The 25481-nt window shown below is 28.2% G+C and overlaps 1 protein-coding gene across 1 annotated transcript in view; it reads left to right on the top strand.

Annotated features, from left to right (window-relative positions):
- Nucleotides 1–25481, top strand: part of Nlg3 (Neuroligin 3) — a 93064-nt gene that overhangs the window by 51481 nt on the left and 16102 nt on the right. Inside the window, exon 2 of the mRNA XM_011503312.1 lies at nt 15487–15645. Coding sequence (XP_011501614.1) covers nt 15487–15645 — 159 coding nt within the window. The remainder of the gene's footprint in view (nt 1–15486; nt 15646–25481) is intronic.

The raw sequence follows: 25481 nt of genomic DNA, 5'->3' as shown, positions 1-25481 counted from the left end.
TATAGAATATATACTTATCCAAAAGGATTTCGAGATACTAACATTATGAAATGTTTGTGTAATGGAGAATAGAAAATTTACAAAATAACAAATAATTATTAATACAAAGATTTAGCTATAATAAATACAATATAATGTTTTTAATTGTTTTGAAAATTACATTTTATCCGAAGAACACTTGCTGACAACTGATTCGTCTTACGTAGAATAGGGTACTTAAAGTACTTCCCTACTTTCCATGCAAAAGAACTAGACTTTCAACTACATTTTGTCCCGGTGTTTTATGTATTTGCTCTTTGTCTTTTCTTTCCATCATTTTCCATCCATTCCCATTCTCTCTTACTCTCTCTCTCTCTCTCTCTCTCTCTCTCTCTCTCTCTCTCTCTCTCTCTCTCTCTCTCTCTCTCTCTCAATCTTTATTACCGCCTTAACAAATTTTGTTCCACTTTTCTTATGATTTATTCAGATAATTCATCACTATAATATTAGTGAAAAAATTGAATTGTCAATACCCTGTACATTACTCTAGGATAATATTGCAAAAATAAAATATATTCTTATTAAAAAATAATTAAATTCTTATTTATTATACAAAGATAACATTCTATAAAAATAATCTAAATGTTTTAAAAGTTTCGAAAAATTTAATTTCTATACTCTTGAATTTTATTTTATGCCTATAATGCAGCAAATTTACAAATTTCATAAAATAGGGTTACCTTCTCTATCTCTCAACAAAACTGACAAAATCATTTTTTACATATAATATTCCATATAATATTCTATGCGCCTCATCAATCGATATATAACATAATTTTTATTCTCTACATTCCTATATTTTATTAGAAGTGCATTAGGATTGAATTCTTATGTTTTCGCCATTGCTCGATGATATTCTTGAATAGAGAGATAATTGATGTCATGTATTGGCCAATGATTGGGCATATACTAAAAATTTCTTCCATTCCGAAACTTTTTGATACGTTATAGTGTATAGAATATATGATATGAAACAGCGATAGACTCACTTAAATACCAATAAGATCAGATCAAAATCTAATAGTTTGGATGCGCTTTAAAATTCTATACTAATAATAAAAATTATTAAGAAAATACGGTAACCGTTGTTTGATACTTGTTACAATATTTATATATATATATATATATATATATATATATGTAATATGCAAATTATATGCAATTAAATACAATATACAAATACAATTTATTATATCACAAATATTAAGTAGAGCCTAGAATAAATTTCTGTATATAAGAAACTAATTTTTTAGTAATATATATCAACTGTAGATATTTAACTTCATTCAGAAAAGAGTAAAAAAGCTTTTTAATCGTTATATAAGCATCAATTTGAGTTATTATAATAGCGGTGTAAATTATAAACATTGAAACTGAGATATTAACAAATAAGATATTCTTTCGCATATATACAAAAATACATAAAAATACGAACAATATATGAAAATACATACAAAAAAAAAAAAAAAAAATATATATATAAATATATAAAAAAAAAAAAAAATATATATATATATATATATATATATATATATATATATATTATATGTAGCATTCTTTTTTAAACATTTTCATATTAATATTTTTGATTTATATACATTTTAAGATGGTACTTAACTTTAATATTTTAATTTTTCTAATAAGTATTCTAATGTTATTGTTCCACCGCTTATATTTACAAGCAGCGACATTTCTAAACTAGATTATTGCAAGGGAAAAATAACGTAATGTAGCAGTTGAAATCTGGTGCTGAGTGAACATATCATAAAAGCAACTTTTTGGAATAACAAAAGAAATTTTAGGCAAAGCTTGAACCAATATAAACTTAATAGTGAATTCGTTTTATCAAAAGAGTAGTTCGCATTTTAATGATGGATAGCCATCGCTTTGATGTTATATAGCCGTAATTTTAAATAGAATTATGAACTGCTTGCAAAAAATATCATTATCTTAACCGTTTTTCTTTGATTCGATCAAATTATATTGCAAACAACAAAATTTAATTCTCATTTATATGCTTTCCAAATATTTGTAAATTATATAATTCTGTTTATTATCATATCTTCGATAAAAAATACATTTTTAATCAAGGTAAATTTATATGAAATCATTAGTCTTGTCTATAATGTTGAATATGTTTATATATTTCTATGCCAATGTCTTTAATAGTTTATATAATACGTAATATTTAAAAAACGCGGAATTCCACGCATATGAATATTTTTACTTATAATATATTCAACGAAATGTCACATAAAGACTACTTTCTCCTGTTATTATTCAATTAATTCAATAATAATAACTTATTTGTTGTATAATTAGTATCAGATATAGTACACATTATTTATAAATAAAAACTATTTTACGTTGCGTAAGTAAAATATATGTACAAACACATTAAATTCTTCGATTATTAATTCATTTATCATATAAAATATCAATACAAAAGAATAACAAAAGTTTTATATTTCATACTTAACTTGTATTCGTATTTAACTTACACGTACTGTTTTATCAAACTTTTCTTTGCAATTATCACACTATTATTATTTTCAGATGATAAATTTACAGTAATTAAACGACATAAAATAACTATATACTGTTTAATATTTTGAGAAAAAAAATTACATATAAACAATAATTATTATATAAAATAAAATACTGAGTAACATTTTATAGTAAAAAAATAATGAAACAAAACAATCAATACTATTTAAACAATATATTAGTATTATACTAGTCCTATATAAATAATCTATCTTGTAAAACTTTTATAAATTATTGTTTATAATAAAACCTTAAGATACTCTAAATGTTTTTCATAAAATAGACGATCTGCTTAAGTTTTGTTTGATACACATTTTTAAAATAAATATATATAATGTATGTTGTAAATAACTAATTTATTTATTAAATAAATTGGTTTTAATGCATATATATATATATATATATATATATATATATTTTTTATATCAGATTATAAAACATGTAACAAAAACATCTAAACTATTCTAAAACATATATTCTAATTAATAGTATACAATTTATATATATATATAACTCTAATATTACATAATAAAGTCAAAATATAAAAAAAAAAGTGTTCCATTAAGTATATTCCTTCCCAACAAAAAAAGGAAATATTTGGAATATAAATTAGTTATAAAAACAGAAAAGAATTTGTAAAGATAATCAAAAGATGCTAAATATTAAAATGAAAGCATCATGCGAAAGTACAAAAAAAGTTTCTCAACATTTGCATTAATATTAATCTGTGTATTGTATAACAAAATTTAATATATATGTTGATTGCAAAATTAAAAGATAATTTTTTCATTTGACATTGAAACTAATATTACATAATTTTTTATCTAACTTGGAATTAATTGAATTAGTAATTTGATACAATAAATAGAACAGATAGTTGAAAATTATATTAAAGTAATTAAAAAGAAAATATGTTTATATTTATGAATGTGGTAATTAATTTAACTGCATATTTAATTTTATGGCATATTTAAAAAAATTTCTTTCTTTCCTTTTTTTTTTTTTTTTTATCACAGCTGACGCTCCCAATATTAATTTACAACTCAAACATTAGTCTTGTGTTAACAACAATATTACAAATAAACAGACTAATTAATCGAAAACAAAATCGGAGCTTATCAAAAGATTCTGACTTGCAATTATCATCTCTGGCCTTTCCGACGAATTATGACAGATCGAACACTATTGCGAGTCTCTATCCGCGCATGCGCGAGCTTGTGTATATGTTGGTTGAGTCGAGAGAAAACCGATTTTCCATAATACATGTATACTCCTATATGTGCGTATGCGCAAGTGGGCGAGTCTTTCAAGAGAAATACGAAAAATACACTAAAATATTATACAAAAAAATTAATGATGTAAATGAAACACATTTAAAAAAAACATTTTCTATATATGGTGGAGACTTTGACGGTATCCTTTATAAACTATTTAAATATATAATATATAATATATCTCAGTTCTATAAAAGCAAAATTATTTTATGTTTCTGACATTATGAGCATAATAAGGCATTCATTTATGATAATTGCATTACGTAAAAGTTCCAACAAAATACTTTAACATATTAAAAATCTATTGTCTGCATAAGAATTTCTTTGATAAAGAAGCATATAAACTCACTTGAAGTTAATTGTTATTTTAAATATTCTTTGTATTTAAATATAGAAAACGCATATAATAGAATAGAATAAAATTTTTGAATGTGATATATGCGTTATTCGTTAATTATATAATAGATAATATTAGATATATTAGATAGTAAATGCTAGGAAGTTTATTAATATTTCGGTTCTTACGATGCTCTATAATATTATATCTAATATATATATATATATATATATATATATATATATATATATATATATATATATATTAGATATAATATTATAGAGCATCGTAAGAACCGAAATATTAATAAACTTCCTAGCATTTACTTTTAGTACAAGAAGATCCATAAAAAAGATATTCTTTCTATCAAAGCTTTTAACATTTTTATCATGCATTAAACTTTTATCTTTCTACACTTTGTAACCAAAGTACAAGCACTTATGTCAGTGTTTCCCTCTACATTCCGTTAAGATCAATATTTGATTAACATATATATATATATATATATATATATATATATATATTGCCACCCTTGAGAATATTAATAAACTAATTTATAAACTCTTTTATTAGGTTTAATTATTATTAATATTTTTTACTGGATATAATTGGTAAAATATTACCGACATATTACTCCTAATTAAATATCTAAATTTCCAATTTAATTTCATTATATTCGCTTTTATATTCAATTTCATTCATTAATTATGTATTTATTTTATTTCTTTATAGTTTATTGCATAAAAAATATGGATATACGTAACTTTTATGTTCTATTTATCGTAATGTTATTTAGTAAGGTAAATGGATATGTAAAAAGTCAACGAAATAAAGACACCTAGAATATTTTAATCAAGCTCGTCAGTTATCACAAAAGCAATTACGAAGACCAATTTTTTATACTTGCCATTCGATAGATAAACAAATAATATTGCACAAAATTACGTTAATTTCACCACTCCTATCGACTCATTAATTTTAACTGCAGGAATTTCAAATCGTAGACATTTGACAGTGTTATTTCTCTTCCGTTCCCTGCTTGCCTTAATGTATCCTTAACTGTATAATTAACTATATCCCCAATGATTTTACCAATTGAAGATGTAATTTGTCGTGCCTTACACTAATTACCGGTTCGGTTCATGGATCGTCACCCTTGCTCTCACGCCTCGCTCTCCTTGCACGTCAACCGAATTCACCACCTTCATATCGTCGTCTCAAGCGCAGCCAATTCGATTACTAAAGTCCTACTTTATCCACTCACATTTTATCACCTATTTCAAATATTCTAAGCAGTACGCAATTTTACATGCCTTCGCAATGATATCAAATTTTAGAATTGTGGATAGCCGTCACCTATAAATGCATAAGTGTCTATATGTTTGTATTTGAGTGAGTACATCCAATTGGTAAGGTATAATTTAATTATGTATATAATGTATGTCATATATCTAAATTTAATTTAACTATGACAAGCAGTTGATTCATGTATATATTAATTGCGACATTTATCATGTAATTTACACAATTAAGAAACATAAATATTCTTGTAAAAAAAAAAAAAAAAAAAACCATATGAGTCTATTAATATTAATATTTATTAATATGAATAATTTTCTGATTGGATGTTACTTAAGGTACTATCTGTACTCGATAAACGCTAACAAAATTTTCATAAATACATGAGAAATCAAAGATCGAGTAAAATAGATAGTATTTTTCATAAATAAGTTTATATTTTTATTGATATTATTTAAAAAAAAATTTTTATTAAATACTTTAATAAAATTAATTTAATAAATATTAAGATAATTGGAAAGATGGGCATAGCCATTAGATTATTAAATTTAATTAATTAAGAAACTGTTTTACTTATAACAATTTCTCTATATAAATTTAAAAACGCTATTTACAACGTAAAATTATAATAAAAATTAACATAGAAAATAGAAAGAAAAATTTTGAATTATAAGAAATTTCAACTACCGTTAAAATCTCTTTTATTGGAAAACAAATAGAACTTATGTAATTAAACAGACGTGTTAATGTAAATATATTAAATTTTGTCAAACTAAAGAAAAAAATACTGTCGCTTACTAAAGGATCAAGGTGGTCATTATGGTTGCATTTACTCTATCCGTTTAAAATGTAATACTTTGTAAATGTTAAAGCTACTTATTTTCTTAGCTCGAACGCAAGCAAAAATTCTAAAAGGAACTTTTTATTTTTTTTTCATCAATAGCGGTTTCTATAGTTAGTTAGATACTTGTTTGGTGATAATCAAATGCTGGACTTATAAAACAGTTATTATGTCATTTTCATCTATTAAGAGATTTTTATATAAAAAAAAATAATTAAATCTTTATTCGTTTAATTTACATTTTGAAAAATCTAATAACTGTTAAAAATAATAAGTAATCTTAATGAAACTACTTTATCGCGTTAAACTGCATCATAGGTTTTGAGAATAAAAATAAATCTGTCATCGCGTAAATCTCGTGTCATCATGTAAATAGAATTTAATAATATTATACCGAATCTAATTTATATCTATTATTGAATAATTGTAATTTTTTATTTGAATTGCTCGAAGAATTCATTGTATTAAAAGCAGCATTTATAATTTGAAATATATAATATAGATTATTTTTGTCGATTGAAATGCTCTTTAGATAAAAAAAATCATTAGTTTTAAAAAGTATTTAATTCACATTGCAAAATATAAAATTAAATGTAAAGTTAAGCAAAAAGGAAAAAAAATATTAAATCCGTGCATAATAAATTAATAATAGAATTTTAAATATTGAATGTACTCTGTGCTACGATCATTTTTCCAACGATTTCCCCTATTTATTCTTACAATATAATTAATTTATATATATATATATATATATATATATATATATATATATATATATATATATATATATATTTAATCAATGTATATAATTATTATATAAAAATGTATGATACATACATACATACTACATAAAGCTTCTGAAAAGTTATAAAAAGGCATGAGCTCCATTATTTCAATAATTTTAAAATTAATAATTTAATAACAATGAATAAAATAATTCAAATATATAATAATTTAAAATATTTAATAAAATATCATATATATATATATATATATATATATGTATATATATATATATATATTTTTTTTTTTATTTAATTTTAACAATTATAATAATAAAATTTTTTAATTTTATCAATTTTTTAAATAATTCAATTTATTTACATTGTTCAAAATATTTAATCTTCGTAAATTACCGTAAAAATTGGGTAATAAATGTAAATAATCGTTTAAACTGGAAAATTAACGATTCAACTATAAGAACATACATGTACGTATTAATAATAAATGACACCAATGGGAATCTACGTGGACGAGAAAATTTCTCCTTATACCAAGGAAAACGAACTAACCTTATCTGCTTATATGCGCCTCAATACTTATTCAGTATTTCTAAGCCATACAAAGGCTTGAGTAACATGTAGTAGTGAAGTTAATTTAGTTAAATAGCTCATTCAACTGCGTCAAATAGCAAAGATGCCCGTAGTGCACCGCTTCACTCATAGCCAAGCGAAGAGTCTGCTTAATTATTTAATTCTTATATATATATATATATATATATATATATATAAGTTTCAATGAATAATGTGGATTTTGTTTGGAGAAGTTACTAAATTTATCTAAAAATAAAGTAGATGCATTTCTATTCGAGTTTAGTGGGAATGTAAAAAAATTCTATCTGCTTACCCATAACCACAGAATGCGTTTCTGCAACTTTTGATGTTAGTATGAATTTATGGAAGACTTTCTGAACTTCTAGGAATCTTCATAGACGATTATATAATGTTTATTTGCCGTAAAAAGAACGATTTTAAAGCTTTTCAATTTTAATAAAGATGTAGTCCGAAACACAAGAAAAGAGAATCGAATATGAAGAAAATTCTTTTCCACGCTCATATTCTCTTATCTTTTCTTAGATTCTAAATTTCTTTTATAAACAGACACGGCCATTGTATTGTTCGGTTTATTTGTTTCGTTTATCTTGAATGTTTTCTCCAACAATTGTAGCTCTTCATTTATATTATCGACAGTCGACTCTGTTATTCGTCAAAATTGTTTTGGTCTTCTTTATAAATTGGTAAGTCGTTGCTCGATCAGTAAACTAGGAATATTGTTTTAAGCTACACTTTATTTTAAATTGGCTGTTCGCATATAATCTACAAATAAAATAAATTTAATAAGAGATAATAGAATACTAACGAAAGAATAAATGTTGTATTTATTAAAAATAATAAAAGCTCCCTTTACGTTAGCAGTATTTTTATGCTGAACTTTGTCAAATGTATATAAAATGAAAATATTAATAGAATTTTATTTGTATTCTACATTCAATAGTAGCTTTTAATAAAAAAACTTTTATCATTTTTATTATTTTTATTAAACCTGAAACTGTATAATTACAGAATATTTTTTTCGAATATATATATATATATATATATATATATATATATATATATACATATTGGATTAAGGTATTTGTTATTTAATAAAAGCCTATATTTTTCATTACTTTTATCATCTTCTACTGTTCGAAAGTGAGTGTTTGTTTTGTGGCTCGAACTATCGACTCAATAGTTCAGTGGATTAGTCTCTCGCCGTAGCGATTAGGAGGCAAAAGGCACAAGGTGAAAGGTCTGAAAATATTATGTAATATATATTTTGAATGAAGATATTGTTTTATTCTGGTTTACGAATTATTATAATATTGCAGTTTTGTTGGTAGCTTCGAGTAAGAGAAAGAGAGAGAGAGAGAGAGAGAGAGAGAGAGAGAGAAAATTATTCTATTGCAGTAGTGAGTGTGCTTCCACACGTGTCATTCGTTGTCGTTGATGCTATGGATATTACTGTGGATGTTGAGTATTGAGTTTATCCTGATGTTGTAAGGATCAGCATGAGTAGTCGACAAAGCTCATCAATGAGCATGTGAAGATGGTAATGCTGATGATAATCATAATGGTAATCAATAAGGCATCGTAGGGAGAGTAAGCATACTTAAAAGGAGAAAATACTGTAGTCTCTGTGGTAGTGGTTACGTAAGTCGACCATGCTCCGAAGGAAGTATGGGAGTATTAGAGAGTTAGTCACACGCAAGAATAATAAATGATAAACCGAGAAAGTCCTGACGTCGACTTGCTGGAACCATTGAATAGCAATCTTAATTTGGTAATAGTATTGTCAGGTTTGAGTAAACCGTGATGTGGTAAGTAGTATTGGATTGGATAACTGGACACTGGAGAAGCTCGTCTCATGTGGTCAAGATTCTCATAATGCTATCATGAATTATTGGCATTGTCGCTGATATTCTTCTGTTTTTGAGAATTTTTTCAACAGGCTCTGTAAGAAGCGGCGCGCAGTTTTGTATGTGTTTCCAAGACCGTCAGCGGAGGATGTGAGCGGAAGTCGAACGATGTATTATCTCTCGCTTCAAGTGCGTGAGTAAGTATTTTTATAATGTTCTTCGCACTGTTGTTCTCCTGGTGTGTACTTGAGAGCGTTGCCTGAATCTACCTCTTCCAGAATCCAAATTTTTGTCAGTAGCTCTTGCAGTGTGTCTTCGTCATCATGCCAGGATACATGAAATGCTGTGAGCATCGAGTGTCGTATGGAAGTTACTGGTCCCGACACAAGCCATCCAAAGATGGACAATTAAGCCATTGGCACATGGGGGGAGACGCCGGTGATGACTCGAGGCTTGATTATTTGTCTATACATATTAGTTCCGAGAATGATGTCTACTGCTCGAGGTACAAAATACTTTGGATCTGCTAAAGGTAGGGCTTTCGGGTGTGGCCAATTATGCGACACGGGTTCGGAGGAGAGTATTACTGCGGTCAATGTCTCGCGGATGTGAGCCTGTATCGTAACAATAGAATTAGAATTGGATCGAATGAAGAGTTAATTACACAACACCTTCAGTTTTGGTTGTTTGAGCTCCCCCAATTCCATTAACGTGGATGGTGGAGTCTTTCTTAGGAATGTGTAGATTTCTGACGACACTTCTGACAACGAATGAGAGTTCGGAGCCTGTATCAATGAGGAGACGAGTTTGCACGGTTATGTTGTGTCGGGGATCAGACGTTGGGTGAAGGTGTTGCTGGCAAGTGGAAGGGGCAATGCAATTATTCAATACTACATGCAGTGTTTCCTTTCTTTCCTTTATTAAATATAATAATTTAAAATAAATGGTTAATAATCATAAAGTGTGCGAATGAAGGTGCGAGCGAATAGTTAGAGGAAGTTTCTTCAATAGTGTTACGTGCTGAGGAGAGTATATGTATTCTTCATTATGCGAGGAGTGACTCCGTCCCTTCCGAGAAGTGCCGCTGTAGTAGTATGCGTGTGAGCCGCCTCTGTTGTACCGCTGCTGCCTAAGTGAGACTGGGTTGCTCCTGCCTTTGTGTCGGTGCGTAAGAACTGCTGCTGTTGCACCGAAGCTTTCTAAAGGGGGACCCGCTGCTGCTATCTTAGGGTCGGTTTAATCCGCTAATATATGTAGTATGATTCGATAATTTCACTCTTGATTAAGTTAGCACTATCGCGTTATTCGTTTAAGTTTGATTAGCGGATTCTGAAATGTGCTTCACTATTGTATAGTCAAATCGCTGATTGGTTAAGCAATTACGTACGTGTGTATCTCCAGTGAGTGATCACTGTAGAAAGAAGCTTGAAGACTGAATAGTGAGCTGCTGTGTTATTGTTTAAAGTTTAGTTTTTAAGCGCTTCATGTAGCAATGTATTATATTGTTTATGGCATTTTCTGCATCTATAGTGTCCGCGGCATGAGTCAACGTTGTGATGACGTAAACAGTTTACACACAGTCCTTGCTCTACCACAAGGTTTCTTCTATCTACGACTGACATGTTTCTAAATTGTTCGCAGTAGAAAATCATATGGTTTTCGTGGCAACACGAGCACCAATTTGTCTTGGATTGTGCTGTAGAACGACTTGACAGAGGTTTTTTTACACTTATTTGGCAGCAGTTAGAGAATTTTCTCTTTGAGGACAAAGACCGCATCGGCAAGGATCTCGTTGAGTGTACCGGGACCAGTGTAACATGTTTGCCTTGTCTTAAAGACCTCACTCGCGTTGTGAGGAACGTTTTTAATTGGTCTAAATGAGGGTATGTGATGGATGTCCCAAGTGACGCTTCCCATAGCTCAGCGGTAGCGCCGTCAAAGTGGAGTGAAATCTGATGTACTAATATGTAATTCCATAAGTCTGGCAGTACATTCAAGGATAGGAGGTGCTGAATTGCCCCTTCGGATCTTTTGGCCAGGTTATCTAAACTGTCCGCGTCATCCTTTATCGGTTTTACTAGAGGGAATAGTTTAAGAAGGACGTACTGCTAGCAGAACTAAGGATGTACTGCTGATTGAGGAGCTCCCATGCTAGCATTAATGATTCGTTGGTTAATGGGAGTCCCTTTATTAGTGGCAGCGCTGACTCGTCTAACGAAGTGTAGGGGTAATGTAACTTGTCTTCCTGACTAATGTCATTGTTATCCAGGACGAGTGTTGTGAACAGATCGCTGAATCGATCCCAGTCTTCTTGTCTTCCTGAGAACTTGGGGAGTTTTATCACTGGTAATCTGCTCCCGGTTGATTTTGTTTGAGATGGTGAAGCCTTTTGCTCGTTGCATTCGACCTTGCATCTTTGGTGAAGCTTAATGATGATTCCTCGCGTGCTCTAGTATTGAACTGCTTCCCCCATGAAGGCATCGGATGTCAGATATTCGTGGTTTTCTTGATCATCTGGCCAGATGATCTCCAAGTATGCACGTTCCTTGGCAAAGGCCTTGTGAATTTCCTCTGCCACTGAGTATGAGACCGAGAGTTTCTCTAATGTGACGTCGGGTTCAGGTGTGGCATATTTTTCAGGGAGGGTCTGTAATAGTTCAATGCGCTTAATCTGTGTTTGTTCGAGATTGCGAGACCTTTTTTCAATGCAATATAACATCTGGCAAAACAACATCGTAAAATTTATGTTTAGATTTCAAAACTTTCTTGCTCTCAAATATCTAGCAATAGTGTCATAAAACATTTGGAAAAACAATACAATAAACACGGAAAAAACCACTCAGTTAGGCATATGTACGAATTCGCTCCGCTCGGTAATTACTTCAAGCATTATTGCGAGCGGACCTACGAGGACACCTCCCCCCTCCCACTGTCAACAAGTTGTCATGCTGTCGCCAGATGCGTCAGCGGCAACGAGAGCTCTTCTTGCCATGAACACCAAGAGACAACTATGGCCTTTAATTAACAAGAGGCGCTGCCCGCGCTCTGCAGGGGAGAAGTCTCTGATTGGACGACAAACAAGGAAAAGGGTTCAAGTGAAGTTCACGGTCAGAAAATGTATTTAAGGGGCGCATTTTTCAATATTCGTCACTTTTGATACAATACTCTCGATATAGTACACTCTTGATACAGTTCGTATTCAAATAAGTGTCTAGTGGAAGTCCATTAACGCTGTCACGGGAACAGTAGTTACAAGTCCTGGAGGAACGACGACATATCCCCGTATGTCCGCTAACGCAGTTCAAGAAACCGTCTTTACATGTTCAAAGGGAGCGACAACAATCCGTATATCAGAGTCCGGAGATGAGTCAACGATTAGTCTTCGTAAGTAGTAATATTACTACAATAATTACGTATACTTAAGAATCAGAATACGTCTTCGACAATCAACCACGAAGAAGAGGCTCTCACCTGAGAGACAGTGCGGAATAATTCCAACCTCGTCGGCAAAGTCGCATTATCTGGTGCGGGACTTGCCGACCTTTATCCTCATCTTTGTGAAAAGTATGACTCTTAAGAATCCACAGCGTGCTGTTCAACGCTCGCAAAAGACACAACAAGTAGCAGTATCCTTCATGAGGTAAAGGCCCTTCAAACTCTTACTTCCATCTGAATATATTGCAGTACGCCAATATCAGGACAAGGTACGCTTGATACGATACGACTATTTTTTCTCTCATAACAACAGTTACATGTGCAGCGCTACATACCAACCATGACCTCAATTACGCACGTGCTCATCCAAACAGCGCGAGTGTCGACGAATCGAACTTCGCGCCATTCTGCGCTCACAGTCAACCATCACGCTGCATAGATGAGCGTGTACATTATTCCACCACGATAATTATTTCCATAATCAATAATAGTAATACTAGTCACCCTCGACATCAACAAATAACAGAATAAATAGCATATACATCAGCCATATTTATATTGTATTATTATAATATCCCTTCCACTTGTGACCTTTCATCGACCATACCACACAACACCCGTGATCTCTGAGTTGTCAATGGCATCAATTTGTATCCTTCGAACCGGTCTTGGTAAAACAAGCCCGAACATCGAATACATTTTGTACAGTGTTTTTATTTTCATTGCAAAATTCATTGTTTATCTGTGGGGATGAGGCGCTGCGAAGGGTTCGGGCCCTCGCTGATTTGGTAGCCTTGGGGGTCTTGGTGCTCTTGACATCCATTGTGGCCTTTTTTGATATCTCACTTATTTTTTATGAATTGACGAAGAGGGGGTCGAAGATCTGCCACTGAAATCAAGTCTTCAATGATTCCAAGTGTAGGATCACCTGTTGTCTAGGGTGTATCGCTTTACACTGTGTCCGGCAGACCAGATGTTTGCAGGTCCGGCTTGTTTCCTGGAATCTGCTATCTGGCGATGAGACAATCCGGTTCGAAGGACGAAATATTCGAACGTGAGTGTTTGTTTTGTGGCTCGAACTATCGACTCAATAGTTCAGTGGATTAGTCTCTCGCCGTAGCGATTAGGAGGCAAAAGGCACAAGGTGAAAGGTCTGAAAATATTATGTAATATATATTTTGAATGAAGATATTGTTTTATTCTGGTTTACGAATTATTATAATATTGCAGTTTTGTTGGTAGCTTCGAGTAAGAGAAAGAGAGAGAGAGAGAGAGAGAGAGAGAGAGAGAGAGAGAGAGAGAAAATTATTCTATTGCAGTAGTGAGTGTGCTTCCACACGTGTCATTCGTTGTCGTTGATGCTATGGATATTACTGTGGATGTTGAGTATTGAGTTTATCCTGATGTTGTAAGGATCAGCATGAGTAGTCGACAAAGCTCATCAATGAGCATGTGAAGATGGTAATGCTGATGATAATCATAATGGTAATCAATAAGGCATCGTAGGGAGAGTAAGCATACTTAAAAGGAGAAAATACTGTAGTCTCTGTGGTAGTGGTTACGTAAGTCGACCATGCTCCGAAGGAAGTATGGGAGTATTAGAGAGTCCCTTCGTGGACGGAAGGACTTAATAATAGATAGTTATAGTCGACTATTTGAGAAACAGTAGTCTGCACTTGATTGTTTAATTAAACGGATTGGAGAGGTGAAAGAACATTCTCCGGCCTGGTTGGCCTGAGAGAGCGTGTTGCTCCAGCCTTCGTGGCAGACTTTATGTAAACCGTAATTCGAGCGTGGATGACCAATTTGTACAAATAATAAATGGAGGATGTACCTTATGAACGACCTTCAGGGCATGCTGTTTTGGCTGCGTGTCTGGCACACTTTATTGATTATAATTCCAATGGCGTCACTGTTAAATTACTAACTTGTGATTGCAGATTCTATTAATAATGCAAGCACGTGATGTAGGTCGATTGACGGGCTTGCGGCTAAATTTCGTAATCGTAATTGATAACTGATACCTGATTGATTGAGAAAATACGCTAATTCGATAAACGGATTCGATAAACGATGACTGTTGATTGAATGTTAGATAAAAATGCAGTGAGCTACGGTGCGTGGGGCGTTGCTCTTAATAATCATCGCGTGGTAGCTTGCGACGCCGGCAACAGCGCCGATGCCTGTTGCTATGCGGAAATATTGTCGAATATTAGAATTTAAGGCGTAGGAAAAATCCCGAATTCGCTGTGTCGTGTTTACAAACACGAGTGCCCGAGAGCTTATAAATTTCCCAATTTTAAATTCTGCTTAAACTGCTTCAATCCCGAGCATCAACATATTTTTTTAATTTTACGGCCACTTCTCAAACCTTAATAAATTATAAAGTTAACAACATATTTAGTAGAACTAATAGCAAATAATATACAAAAATATAATATTAAATAACTGTTTACTTGTTATATCGTAAACAAAAATTCTGTCTTTGCTAATGTAGTCTAAAAAAAAAAAAACGAATTTATTTTGTCTGTACTAGCTGGCACTCGAAGTAACGGGGGTAAAAGTTATCCAGTAATTGTCTTTCTCCACGGTGAAAGCTACGAATGGAACAGTGGCAATCCATATGACGGAAGTGTGTTAGCAAGTTATGGCGGACTTGTTGTTGTTACCGTCAATTACAGACTTGGCATTTTAGGTGAGTTCGAGAATACTTAATAAATTAAAAAAGAAAAAAACAACATTTATTTACAATTATATTAGTATTAGTATAATTTACAGCATTCAACATTTTCTATTATTAAAACATCATCTATTAAATTGAAAAATATTATTCTATGGTATAAATATTTAAGGCAAAAATAAATTTGTAATTATCCAATAATGTAGAATTTTTATATTTTAAGAAGATTTGATTAATCTATTTTATAATTTTTTCTTTTAGTTTTTCTCATGTTCATAAGAGAAGAGATTAAAGACAGATAATGATAAATAATATTATTTAAAATTTGATTTTTTATTATATATTGCTACATCTTTTTGGCTAAAATAAAATGTTAAGTTTATTATACAATTAAATTATTTATCTAAATGACAATTAATATAAAACGTTTAAGCTCTATTTGTATTTGAAGGAATAGAAAATTTGGTTTTTCAAATGCATTTAAGTTCTAGAATGAAAAAAATTGGAGCTCCTCACTCCTATTCTATACGTAATCTTCTAATTTTTACTTACACAAACATCATAAATTTAATGTTAGAAAATTTAGATTTTCTTATTATTTTGCAATTAATTAATTAATATAGTAAAACAAAGGTTTTCTTAAGTTTTTAATGTATGGAAAAATGAAAAGTTTTAAATAAAAAACTATTCCAATAATATAAATATTAATAATATATTGAGCTACAAGTACAAAATCTTATGATTATAAGATTTTATATAGCGTACCACAAACATTGTAAGATAATTTGTTGTAAGTTTTATAATTTATTGTAATAGTAATGCTATTGAAATTTTTATCATAGCCTGAGGCATGGCAAAAATTTATTAATAATAAAAAAAAAAGTATATATCACTTTATTTTAATTTATATCAAATAGAAATTTAAGTGGAAAGTAGTTTTCATACCTTGAAACAAGAAATGCGAACTTTGAGAATCAATTTTATAGATATTGGAAAAATATTATAGTTTGTACTGAAGAGAAATAGTAATTCCAACTAATAAATATTGCATTTAATTTATCACAATAACAAATAATTATATTTTAATTAATATTTTCAAATTTTCAAATATTAAACGTCTTTATGAAAATTGAATTAAAATAAAATAAATATAATCCCAATGCAATTATATGTAGCGAAAATTATTTTTTATTTCTTTTTTATTTTATGTGAAAAACTGCTATTTCAAAAAGAGTTATTGACAAAGTTATTTTAATTGAAAGTATATACATTTATTTCATTCTATACTTTTTTATTGCGCAAATCGAAGTTTATTTACAGACATAGAAAGTAAACGGGAAGTCGATGAAGTTTAAGTATATTTCAAAAATACAGATTATAACATATCGCTTTTTTTTTTTATAACAAAGTTAATCAGTGACAAAGAATAAGTACATTATAATTTTAAAATACTTATGATGCATCTCGTATTAACTATACACATTTCAATATATATGTGTATATATATATATATATATATATATATATATATATATATATGTATGTATATGTATTATATATGTATATATATGTTCACTATTAGAATTTACGTATCACATTTTCCACATTATATTTGACACGTAAAAATGTTCCATATTATTTTATGTTCTTTTTACTTATTCTTTAAAACTTCACATTTAATTGGAAATTTTTTTAATATGATTCTATGAAATTAGAGGAAAACTACAAAATGATTGTATATAACAATAATTAATCATGTTGGAAAAGATAATTAAATTCAATAAAAAATAAATGTGACATAAAATAATTATGAATTTTTATTAAATGCTGTAATCAGATAAAATGTAATGTCTTGCATAAAGATAATTTAAATTTTATTTATTTATAACGTTTGTGTTTCTATACTATATTGACATAACTCGATATTTAATAATTAAATAAATTATTTTTATTTGTAAAAAATATTATGTCAAATAAAGAATCATTAGATAAATAGGATTAATTATTAAAAATGAACTAGCTAAAGATCATCAATCTCTGCAACGGATTAAATTAAAGAAGAAGAAGTTTGCTGAAGTGTAAGAAAATAAAAGATAATGTAAATAAAAACTATTCAAAAAATTGTTTAAAACACGATAAAACACTTTTTTTCTATCTTTTACTTTGGAATAATTTTATGAAATTATTTCAGCTCCTCATAATTTTTAAAGTTATTCTCAGTAAATTTTTGTAATTATTATCCAATTATGTCCTCTTAAAGTTTTGAGTAACAATACATAATAAATTATAAAGTTTAACGTTGAAAGTCAATATAGATAAATTCGTTATAATGAATAAAACTGTTGTAATCTGTGAGAGACTTGTTTCGTATATTAATGGGTTTCTTTTAAAATAGTTTATTATTTTGCCGTTGTAAAATATTGATTTTCCTTTCATTTATAATATCCAAAGTTTCTTATTGTATTATTCGTTTATAGAAAATTTATTATTTTAAAAATTTTATTTTATGTATATAATACTGTTGCTATGTATTTATTAACATGGAAATTAAGTTATTAATTAGAATATTTATTTTCATTAAAATTATATTTTTAAATAAATAATTTATTATATATATAATAAAAAGATATATATATATATATATATATATATATATATATATATAAGAAAACGAGATTGAGATATAAATTGAAATAAAAAAATATCTTTACAAAAAAAATAAAATACTTGTCAGTTATATTGATATAATAATCTGCCTGGTAGTTTTTTTAATATAATTTATTTAATAATGTATATAAAATAAACATTTTCTCTAAAATAACTTTAAAATGTAAAAATGAAAAACGCATATATTATTATATCAGTTGAAAGTTCAGAAGATTGAAAGAATACAACTTTTATTTGATTTGGAAATAGTGGGCCTTTCCAATTCTATTCTATATGCGTGAGAAGTATTTTGAACATTTTTTACCACCACATCTTGTCTCCATAATAGGCAATAAATAATCATTGAGGTTCAGAAATTTATGAAATATAAATAAGAACGAGAATGCTAATGACAGAATATTAAACATTTTTCTTAATTAAATCAAAACAGATCAAAATATTTATCAAAAATATATTCTTTAGCATTGGCTTGAAAAAAAGAAAGAAAAGAAATCAACACTATCGCATTTCGACTTACTAGCCTTATACCACCAAGATTCGTGTCACTTCAACTTCCGTCGTTCTCAACTCGAAGTCCAAGTCTCATGGGTAGCAACGCTCGGTATATTTTGAAAATGGAGATATGCTTTTTACAAACTCAACTTCGCACTGGATAAATGGAAATGTTGTTTTGCGTAAATCTTTAAACACATTAATTTTGAAATGTTGCAATATTTTCGGAACAATTTATTTAATACATGTTTTAGAACTTTTTAATCTTGACACTAATTTAATAAGAAATCGCTTATTGAATTCTATTTTCCATGGTTCATAGGTCACTTCAACTTTTATAAATTTACAAATCACTCTACAAATTCTCAGAAATTTATGGTATATTACATTCTTACTTTATCTCGGTAAAGTCAATACTTTTAAGACTTTTTTTATCAGTTATATATTAATGGAAGAAGAAATGTGAAAACTTATCATTTAAAGAAATTAGGAGATCTTTTTTTTTTACACAAGTTTTTACATAAATCAAATGGGCAATACTATATATGGAATAGCATAAAATAACATAATTAACAGTATAGGCTATGAATTATAGCCAGCCACAATGAATAAATTGAGAAATAAATAAATTATCTCCTATGATTCATCTCTGTAAAACTAATTCTAAATGAATATAAATCGAATAGATTATTATTTACACTGATTTATTTATATTTATATCCGATTTCAACCCCCAAATATATTATTTCTATTGGATATGCATAATCATAGCCTATTATATGTTTAAAAGATAAACGGTTTAAAAGATATTATTGAAAGGTCAATGGATGAACTTATCAAAGTTATAAATATTATGTAAAGCTATAAAGTTTTGGCCAATGCTAATTGAGATTTTTTACTTCTTCCACTCTGAGCTTTTTGCTATGTACAAAATTTAGCTTTAGCAAAACTATAGTTAGTGATTGACTTCCCTTGGATGTTATGGATAGTTGATGGATCTTTAGGGGCGACCACCGGACCATCAATAAAAGTAATCTATTTCACCATTATCGAACCTTCTACGATAACGAAAAAGTTCAAAAATTTTCTCACTATTAAATCTTACATATATTAAGGTAAAATTTATTTATAAGACACCCATCTATATATATTTTTTTAATATTTTTGGGATTAGAAAGCAAATATTTTTGGATAATACACAAATCTATAATATTTTATCCTCAAATGTATACTTTATTATGAAAATACTAAAGAAATTGTCAAATTCTTTGAACTATAAAGAAATTCAAATTATATATTCTTTAATTATATATATATAATTTAAATAATAATAAATAATAAATAATAATTTAAATAATATATATATATATATATATATAGATAATATTTTATTAGCCTTTATCAAAACTATTTGAATTATTTCATAAAATGATTAAAATAATCATGCGTAACGTCTTAAAATATTTCTCATTATCACTATTTATATAACTACATTTGGATATCGAACATTAAATAAAGAATGATATATTTATTTTGTTTATATCATTAATGCAGAGAGAAAGTAGTGTATGTGCAAGCGTGCGTGCACCTTTGTGTGTGTGTGTGTGTGTGTGTGTGTGTGTGTGTGTGAGTGAGTGAAGGTAGGTAGGTAGGTAGGTAGGTAGGTAGGTAGGTGTATATGTGTATTCTCTCTCTCTCTCTCTCTCTCTCTCTCTCTGCAGGTGTGTGTGTGTGTATAAGTGAAAGAATTTTAAGTTAATATCCAATAAAATATTACTTTCCTTGTTCCTCTCGTACTTTCAAAAACTTGAACGAGTTTCAGTTGTCTGGAGATTATCGATTTGAACTTTGTATTGAAAAGGAGTGACGAAATTTTTTTTCTGTTATGAATTATTACATAAAAAAATAATCTACTATTCCCAATAAGACAGCATAAAATCAAATTGTATGGGTTTCGCACTTTTTACATTGTTTCGCAGTTATTTCTTACAATGTGGTATACTCGTAAGAATATAATGATCCCACTGACAGGATATGCTATATAATCAAAAACGCCTATCTACAAGCAGAAAATTATAATTTCTTTCAAAAAATAATTAATTTTTACGATAAAAAAATTATATATTATCTATAAGCTTATAATTTATATTATTTTTTTTTTTGAAATATAATTAGTCAACGTGTCATAAATTAATAATTTATAAGTTAATTGTATTTATAATATAAAAATATATATATACAATTAGCTTTGCAATATTAAATTCAGAATATTAAGTTTGCTAAATCACCCAATGGATTACGTTTGTTTGTTAAATCTTGAATTCATCATTACATTCTTTAGGTATACAATGTTTCAAATTCAGTAATTTTCTAATAATGAAATCTTACATTAACAAGACATCATCAGCGATCACTTTATTATTTTCATATCATATGCTTAAATGAATGATTACAGATGCATAAAATTATAATAAAACACGAAAGATAATGGATTAGTCGCTCGAATTAATATCAGATTATATATTGAAATTTACAAGATGCATTCTATTCATTATTCGTAATGACTTTTAGAGACTTATGATTAGTTACAACAGTTCCCGAATAGAGATAATTATAAATGATCAGACGAAACAAGAAATATAAAGTTGTAGCAGCAGTTGAAGAACCAGAACAAGGACAACGAAGAAACTGGAAAAGATTCAAAGTTTTAAAATTATCATTGCTACTGTTATTCGGTTGTCATAGCGACTGCTGCAACCAAATCTAATAGGAAACTCATTACAATCCAAGTCTTCCGTTTCAGTAAACTAAGTTCTAAGGCATCTTCACAATTCCCTTTCGTCCTTCTTGGGCACATACCCTCCTTCCATCGCTTACTCCCACTCACCTCCCCCTGCCGTCGTTTACCACTGCCCTCGTCCTTTTCAACTCTCTTTCCATCTCCCTCTCTTCTCGCACCTCTTCCTCTATTATTACTCTGTCATAATTATGATAAATGATTGATTCTTGTAAAATAAATCGCTACCAAAATGTTGTAAAACGAGAGAAAATGGAAGTAATACTATGATTGATTAGGTAAGATAATTACTAAAATTGTCAACCTTTCTCCTTTTTATCTGATTATTTCATCTATTATATTTATAAAATGTAACAAAAAATGAATTAGTTTTTAATGCTATTCATAAACATTTTATTTATTCTATTAAATTTATGCATTTGTATTGAATTTTGTTATTAATTTACAACATGTAATTCGTACAATAATATCTTTAAAATAATTTCTAATTATTGCACTGTATATCGTAATTCTATAAATACTTGCGTTCATCTCCATATTTAATTCAAATTAAATAATTATATAATCGGAGATTACTAGGAATTTCAAATAAACCGAAAAAATTTTCAATAAAACATGCATATAAAAAAATATGCGACTGCATGTAGTATATTTCTAAATTAATTTATTTGAAAAATAATGACGTACTCTCGAAATACTTTTTTTTTCCTAATGACGAGATCACAAATAAAGCTCGAAACTCTAAATATTTAAATTCTAGAGTTTATAACAGAATATTTTCAAAATAATTAAATTTTTGAATAAAAATTATATATATAGTTAATAAATATATAATAATAAATAAATAAATATATAAAATAAATAAATAATAATAAAAATATATATATAGTTAATGGTATTTATAAATTGCATACAGAAATTTTATTAAAAAATAAAATTCATAAATACAGTCGACGTGTTGAATTCCGTACGACACTTCATCCTTAACTACTTTTTGAATAAATATCATTTATCACTTTATTACATATATGTTAATATTAATGACAAACATGAACACTGAGCTATAAATTTCAATAAATAATTCACTTTACCGTGGACTTTTATTACGTATTTATTGATCGTGTACGTTGATAATTGATTTTTTTTTTTTTTTTTTTTTTTTTTTTTTATTTACTTGATAATGCATTATTAACGAATAATTCATTGTCATCCATCAATTTAATCAATTATTTAATTATTTCATATTGCTAATATTATTTGTAAATATATGTATTTCTAATGAAGTTTCCTTAACTTTCAATCATGACATTTTTACATGAAAAGATATACAAATTTAATAGTATATTAATCACAACATGCAACGATCTTTACATTAATTTTTATGTAATAACATATATTGTACATATTTGTTATATGTGTTTGTTAGAGATGCTCATGTTAATTTATAGTTATGATATATCAAAGTGGTGAAAGTATAAATATTAATTAAATTTTTATTATTTAATCCAATTGCTTTACAATTAAACTTTACCTAATTTGAAAATACTCGTGGACTTGAGAAAAACTACAATTTCTAGAAATTATTTCTTACAATGTTCTTTAAATTTATAAAATAAACTGTCATGACCAAGATAAAAATATATAATTTGAATCTAATTACAAATACATGCATAGATTAACTAATAAGCAGAGCGTTATTATATTATGAGTAAATATCAATTTTCATTTTCTCACTCGAGTTTTTATTGCATAGCATGTATTAAATATTTTATGTGTACAATTGAATTGTTACTATAGGAAAAGAGAGTGAGTATGTGAAGAGAGAATGCAAATATGAGAAGAAAAATGACAGTGATAGGGGATAGGAACAGTAAAAAAAAAAAAAAATGCGATATGTCATATAGAATGAAAACGACGACTGTGTCAAAGCAAACAATGGCCGACAACGTTATTCCGGAAAATTTGAATTAATGTCTCTGCAGGCGGTACATACATACTTGAAAAGCTATCATCATCGCTCTAGAAAACACCTCGGAAGCGCGCAAATCCCACATGTCGGAAGATGTTTTTCAAATATATATACATTCAACACATACCTCATGCAATTTTTAACTCATTTCTTTGACAGAAAATTGTGTGGCCCAAAAAAATAAAAATGCATTTCGAAATTTTTTTATTTATTTCGCGGCTGACCGCTAAATTACGAGAGGATCTTGGTTTAAAAAATATTTGCTTTATTTTTAGGTACTTTTTAATTTTTTATCGTTTATGAAACCTTGAATTATGTACTTAATGTAATACGATGTCATTATCGTTTATAAGATATTATCATAAGTAGCGTAATTGATAGATTTCTATTTAAATTTTTGTTACAAGGATTCACACACATACACACGCGCGCGCGAGCGCGCATACACGCACAAATAAATTTATATACTTTTAAATGATTTATTTATCAAATATTAATAATTTAAATGTAGTAATGGATTTTATGTCAAACTAATAGCAAAAACTATCAAAGCTACTATCAAAAAATTGTTTAATTAATAATATAAAAATGATAAAAAAAAAAAAAACATAAAAATGTAATCCATCTTATAATTGTTACAATTCTCCCGTTAAAACTTATTTAATCTCAAGCGTTGAGAATGTATATGATTTATCAAAATAAATACAATAGTAAACAATAAATGTTTATTTAAACATTAACACTTTTCCTTTTCCTGAATATTATAGCGAAAAAGCAATTAGTTATTTAAAATAAAATTTAAATACAAAAACGGAGACTTAGGGAAATACTCATAATCAGATAAAATGCAAATAAAGTATTATGAATGAAAGCTAAAGAAATATTGAGAGAGTTGTAAAAGTTTTTTTTGTAAAAAAAAAAAAAATTTTTTACGTAAAAGGTATAAGTGATATTTTTTTCCATATCAATGAATAGTATGTGTAAGATATTTAATAATATGCAATAGTAATATAACAATATAAATTTGTATTTGTGCTATTATAAACTTCGTTACAATATCAATGTAATGTTATTAATAGGAATATTCAAATCCTGTTATGTCAATGCCTTTTTAATTGTCAATTTTGAAATTAGCTTGTTAATATAAATCACTTAAATACGAATTTACATAATTTTAATAAAACGAGCTTGTTCGATAGAGGAGTTTATATTATCTTTTCAATATTGTTTCGATATACATTTGCTTCTAAAGCTCCATGATTTAGATACAAAAATTGTATGTAAGAAGATGTAATATAAATTCACATTACGTATACTGTACAATGTAATGAATACAAACACATTTTAATTAGTATAACCCTGGTTGTAAAACGCTATAAAGAGGGGAGAGGGGAGAGGGGAGAGGGGGGGGGGGGTTTTAAAATGTGGGAACTGAAAAGAAATAAACTGAAAATAGGAAAATACTTTGAATTCAATAATATTTGAAAATTTCACTTATAAAATATATAAAAGTCTGAAATCGCGATGATCTGTTAGGTTAGTAATTTGGTAAGTAGATACACCAATGAATTTCCTTTAACTTCTTTTACTTTAACTTCTGTTGAAAAAAAAACTTTATGACATTTAACGAGGAAGTGAAGAACATACACGTGGTTTGATTTAAGTAGATTATAATGCATCGGTAGTGCTAGGCGAAAAAGAGGGAAATAAAAAAAAAAAAATCGCCAGGCAGGGAACATCTACAAGATAAATTCTGAACAAAAATGGAAATTTATATTTTCAGCTTCTTGGATATTTTTCTTGAACTTAAAAAAACATTAATTATAAATCACATATAAAAAATATATATTACTACGTTCATTTATATTATATATTCTACGGGATTGTAATTTTTTATTTTATAATTATAATAGAAAATATGTATCA

This window comes from Ceratosolen solmsi, unplaced genomic scaffold (assembly GCF_000503995.2).
Source record: "Ceratosolen solmsi marchali unplaced genomic scaffold, CerSol_1.0 scaffold63, whole genome shotgun sequence".
Classification (NCBI taxonomy): domain Eukaryota; kingdom Metazoa; phylum Arthropoda; class Insecta; order Hymenoptera; family Agaonidae; genus Ceratosolen; species Ceratosolen solmsi.
Note: the sequence above shows the minus strand (reverse complement) of the source record. Positions and strands in the feature narration are given on the sequence as shown.